The 5,674-nt window shown below is 41.5% G+C and overlaps 1 protein-coding gene across 1 annotated transcript; it reads left to right on the top strand.

The window, feature by feature from the left end:
- The first annotated feature begins 3,479 nt into the window (after positions 1-3,479).
- Positions 3,480-4,445, top strand: LOC147462328 (histone H4). The gene is made up of 2 exons (XM_086525969.1): positions 3,480-4,038; positions 4,217-4,445. The coding sequence occupies exon 1, from the start codon at positions 3,718-3,720 to the stop codon at positions 4,027-4,029; it is 312 nt and encodes a 103-aa protein (XP_086382095.1). The 5' UTR covers positions 3,480-3,717; the 3' UTR covers positions 4,030-4,038; positions 4,217-4,445.
- Positions 4,446-5,674: the final 1,229 nt, after the last annotated feature.

Genomic DNA, 5,674 nt, shown 5'->3' with positions numbered 1-5,674 from the left:
TGTTTATAGCTATGTATGTTATCAAGCAAGCTCCAAGAGAGTGGCATAAGAAGATACATACCTATTTATTTGGCAATGATTTTGGAACAATCCAATAAAATGTAATTTGCATATCAAAGAGCAAGATGGAGTTCTTATTTTCTTTACACTTTATGTGAATGATATGCTTACTACAGTCAGTGATGAAGGTGAAATTGCAGCATTTTAAGATGCTTTGAGGAAAACCTTTGAGATGTTTGATCTTGGTTTGCTACATTATTATTTGGGTATTCAGCTTGTACAATGTGACAAATGCATATACATGTTTTAGACAATAGTATATACTCAAAATATTGGAAAAAGTTATATGCAACCCATAGTGACTACATCAACTTGTGAATTTTATATGGAATCTTTCATAATGATGATGATAGTGTATGAATACACAAGTTATTGGCAGATCTTTGGGAGTGCCAATAGACGCTCACCACCATTTTTTATATAGAGTGAATGTGTTATGGCGATTGCAAGGAATCAGGTATTTTATGAAGGAGCACAACACATAGAGGTTCAATACCATTGTCAAAGAAAGGCTACATATAGGGGAGATCACATTAGATTACTATCCTACATAGGCTAGCATTGCAAAACTGGTTACAAAGGCATTGTTGTGAGAAAATTTTGAAGCTTTCAAAAAAGCTTTGGGCTTACTCCCATACACAAAGATCATCTACTACCTTGTGCATAGTTTAGTATTTTTGACAATAGAGATATATCTTAAGTGTCTTATATATAAAAATTTTCATCGATGAGCTCACTAATAATAGTGGCATTCGTGTCTACTAATAATAAGACATTTCATATTGAGAGCCCTAATGCCACTTAAAGTCCTAGTTCTATCATCTTCAATTGAGAGAGAACTAATCTTCTTATGAAGAGTTGCAAAAAAAAAAAAGTGTTTGGAGATGCTTGCGAGAATAACAAGGCGTATATTAGGAACTTTGGAAAAATTGAATGGCATTTTGGGAAATTTTGGCGGGGCATTTTGCTAGTTCTCCCAAATGTCAAGGATATTTTGGTAATTTTCCCTTAAATCTATTACTTTCTCTCTGTTGTTGCCCTATAGACTAGAAGTCCTCACCAAACTGATCTATGGAATCAGTTGCAATCAAGTAGCTTGAAGATAAAGATGAAGATGACCTCCCAATAGAATTAACTGCCCACCTGCATATGAAGTCCTTGGGAACACGAGACAAAAATGAAAAGAGAGAATACATAGACATGTCATATAAGGTAGGAAATATAATGAAAAAGCATGTCTATGCATGACAAAAATCATCCCTATTGCAGAAAGCTGCTTGACTACCTCTGTGCTACACTTTGCCATGTGAAACTTATTGAAAGCTATTTGTGCACCTCTTGCTATGATGTGCCATGTGCTTTTTGAAAGCTTTTGATAGGTATCGCTTCTCATAGGTGCCACTTCTCTCGCATCATTGTGCAAGCCTCTAGGTGGCTGTGGAAAGTGCTTTACAATTGATGCATGGGCAAGCAAAGCATTTGTTTTGTGCGATATTCACACCTCAAATGTCGGACTTGAGGGGGGGTGTGATATCCACACCTTGATGGTTGTGGGTTTAGTTCTAAGAAAAGCCACTGGTAAGCCTTTTTGCAAATCAAACTGTTACACTAAGGGCCACCGCTTGTAGGCTCTCTCCTTTGTCTATTCTGCCATGCTTTATGTCTTTGTGCAACATGCATGCCCTAATCTTCTAACACATAGACATGATCGAGACTCCAATTGCTGTATTTGACAAAGTTCCATGTGTTATTTTGCATTCGTACATCTTGCTCTCACTAAGAATATTGTTGCTTGTAGGCCCGTAACCTACAATACACAGTGCCCCCTTCCTTTCACTCTTGCACTTGACCGATCTTGCCCTTTGTTGTAAATTTGTCATGTCCCTTTCTACCCTTCTTTTCCATGTTGCAAAGCTTGACCATATGCACTACAACATCATTCCAACCACCGATAGTTAGTCGAGCGATGGAGGTGGACAAGGGGGCGACTCTATAGGCATGCGAGGACATAAGGAGATAACAAGAGCCAAATTGAATATGCAAGATGCGTATACAAGGTTTCAACAACTGTCATCCTCAATAAAATGAGGGTGTACTCTGGGTGAGAGAGTGAGAAAGAGAAAGAGACTGAGATTTTTGAGAGAAGAGAAGCGAGCTTTAACCCATAGGCCTCTCCTTTCAAGTACCTCAATGTATAAGTTGCTCTACTAATCAATTGAATTTTTCCCCTTCTTTGGTCACGAGGGGCCTAACAAAATGCCCTACTTTGTAAGGATAGTGCCAACAAGGTGTCTGGAGACAAACGTTGGCACTGCCTTTCACTCCGATCCGATGAGAGAGAGAGAGAGAGAGAGAGAGAGAGAGAGAGAGAGAGAGAGAGAGAGAGAGAGAGAGAGAGAGAGAGAGAGAGAGAGAGAGAGGGGGAGAAGAAGAAGACTATAGGTTAAAAAGAAGACGAATAAAACTGTTTTGCCTTCAAAATTTGGAAGGCTAAAACTCCCTTTGCATACACCCTCCCTTTTGTGCGAAAAAATAGTGCCAACAACCACTGAAAGGGTGCACACTTGCGGCTGAACTCTCCCCGCAGCGGCAAGAAATGATGATGTGGCAGGACTCTTCACCCCGCTGCGGCAAACTCGTCAAAGTAGGTCTTGGCACACAGTTAGCCACTACGGCCAATCATTCTCATTGAGAAGCAAAGGGGAGAGAGATCTTGTCCGATGGAGAATAGACAACTTGTGCATGCGAATAGGGCTTGGTGGTAGCGTGCTTAATTTCAAGTTGCATGAATGACCTCGCTAAAAAATCGTCATGTGCACACCCTTTGAAGGTGAAAGTTCACCGCAACGGGAAAGAAAGATTATGTGGCAAGCCGCTGTGTCAGATGTGTGATAGTAGGACTTTATACACAGTTGGACGTTCGGCTTGAAGATTAAGCGTGACCGCTACATCCAGGTACATCATGTGCGCAATGAAGACCATGCGGTAGGTTCCTTGTTTCTAGGCCACTCTATTGTGAACTTTCATGTGCGCACCCTTTGAGACATGGGTTAAAATTTAAATGAGCGATACACAAGGATGGATCCGTGGCGGAACAAACTGTGACCGTGGGATGTGCATACAATCGAGCGGTGGTTTTGGTTTCGGAAGTGGGCGGGGAATGATATTAAGAGCGTGTTCAAATTATGAGGAGCAGAGAAAGAAAGCAGTGTCCCCTGTTCAGTCTCGAAGAGTAAGAAGAGCTGTGTCTGAAGAGTAAGTAAGAAGAGGCATGTCGGGGCGAGGCATCTCTCTCTCTCTCTTAGCAGACATAATTAATTCGTTTGATTGACGCCAAAAGTTCTAGCATCAACAACAACAAATGGGCGCCCATGTGACTAAAAAAGGCAAGCGGTATATCACCTGTGACCACTGCTTGTGTGTGACAGAGGCCTTACAAGCACTGCAAATATTGGACTTTCTCCTACATGGATAGATCCAAGCAAGAATGGATGACGACCGTGGATGCTCCTCAGCATCGAGCGGTAAGGCATTGTGGGCGGGAACTTTGAAGCTACTTCTTCTGAGTCGACCTGAAGCGCTGTGTGAGAAGAGAAAGCGGATCGCTACGTGAAGTGCAAGAAGCAAGCAGAGAACAGAGAAGAGAGAGCAGAAGGCATGTCGGGGCGAGGCAAGGGCGGGAAAGGGCTGGGGAAGGGCGGCGCCAAGAGGCACCGCAAGGTGCTGCGCGACAACATCCAGGGCATCACCAAGCCTGCCATCCGCCGCCTGGCTCGCAGAGGAGGCGTCAAGCGCATCAGCGGCCTCATCTACGAAGAGACTCGAGGGGTTCTCAAGATCTTCCTGGAGAACGTCATTCGTGATGCCGTCACCTACACAGAGCATGCCCGCCGCAAGACCGTGACCGCCATGGATGTGGTGTACGCCCTCAAGCGCCAAGGCCGCACCCTCTACGGCTTCGGTGGCTGATTGCCCCTGGTAATAGCTTCTGCCTTACGGTGTTTGTTAACACCACCCTTTGAGCCCGATTTTTCACTTTGTGCTGTTGTGAGTTGGAAGCTTCCTCTTCCATCTCGTCCTCTTTGTCTACCGATCTTTTCAGAATTTTCAATTTATCCCATCTGGGTTGACTAATACGATTTTCTTTTTTGCATAGAGATACATTCAAGCTTCTCTCTGCTACCTCTGCTACCTGGGCTTGGATTTATATGTCACGTTTGCAATTCAGATGACCATAGCTCTTTTCATCACCTTATTAGGCTTTTGGACAATAGGACTCAATGCGAGTGTCGAATCAATCCTGCATGTTGCTTGCTAGGAGCTATTTGGTAGAATGGAAGGGTTTTATCTAAGGCATTTGTTGAATATCGATATGATTTCGTTTAGAGTGTTTATTGCCCTGTTGAGTGAGCTCGTAATTTTTTGGACAAAAGGGCTCAATGCGAGTGTAGATCATCATGTGGTTTGACCACATAGTTTGGTTTCTTCTCGCTATCTTGAGTTAATGTTCCTCTTATGCGTTTGCATGACATTTGAACATACAGGTCATGGTGGAGAAAAATGTTTTGTTGAACTAGAAGCTCTAGTAACCTACTCTATGTACACAATTTTGATGTGTATCCTCTTAAGCATATCTTTGTAGAAGCATTCGTTCGACATTAAATTTTATAAATCATATAGGAATGTTTTGCTCGGTTGAAAGTGTCTTGAACCTATTAAGAACATCTTCTCAAATGGAGAAGTTTGACAAGGATCATTCATAATTTTGCAAAGAATTTTGTGTCTACAATGGATCTTAACTTCATGTTGTAATTAACTTTGATATATAAAAATATTTCAAATGTGCAATTATTCCACATAAAAGAAAAATTGAATTAAAAGAAGATAAATAGGGAAGGGCAAAGTATTGTGGAAGAAGAGATTGTATTGATAGAAGGCCAACACATTTCCACCCTAGAGTCCCTCTAGGGCAAAATAATACTCTTTCTTTTTGGCTTATAGAGGGTTATTTAACCATGGTTGGGTAGGGTGACGGAGATTTTGCACCTAAGGAGGTTAGGTAGAGTGTTCATTTCAATGATTTTGTATAATTTCTTGTTTTAGTAGGTATGAGGTGAGGTAGGTAGGAGGGATGTGAATAGTGAGCAAAGGAGAGGGTGCCCAAGCTATAGTTGGCTATAATGAAGGTTAGGTCTTGAGAGAAGTTTAAGGTTAGGTTTTAAGAGAAGTTTAATGTTAGCTATGTAAGTTATTGCAAGGTTTAGAGCAAGGAATTGTGAGAAAAGGTAGTAAGGTAGATTACATGTATGGAGACTTGGATTTGAAGACAGCATTTGTGAATTGAATAAAGGAGAGTACTTGTTAGTGGCAAGCACTAGAGACAAATTTTAGTTGGCATATATGTATAACTTAAATCTCCAAGGTTATGGTTGGTTTGAATGGGAGAGTAGGGTGGGATCTAAAGAACTTCAAGCATAAGTTAAAAGGGGGGGAGATCACTTAGCAATGATTTTGGCCAAAGCCATGGTGCCAAGTTTGAATCATTTAAATAAGCTATTGTTCTTTGAGTAATGATTTGACTTCTCATTGTTCCCATTGTCTATATTTCCTTCCC

The sequence above is a fragment of the Adiantum capillus-veneris genome, chromosome 2 (genome assembly GCF_014529385.1).
Source record: "Adiantum capillus-veneris isolate H3 chromosome 2, ASM1452938v2, whole genome shotgun sequence".
Lineage (NCBI taxonomy): Eukaryota > Viridiplantae > Streptophyta > Polypodiopsida > Polypodiales > Pteridaceae > Adiantum > Adiantum capillus-veneris.
Note: the sequence above shows the minus strand (reverse complement) of the source record. Positions and strands in the feature narration are given on the sequence as shown.

What these genes read in the sequence shown, in the direction of transcription:
- LOC147462328 (XM_086525969.1), top strand. Translation starts at nt 3,718, where the DNA reads ATGTCGGGGCGAGGCAAGGGCGGGAAAGGGCTGGGGAAGGGCGGCGCC.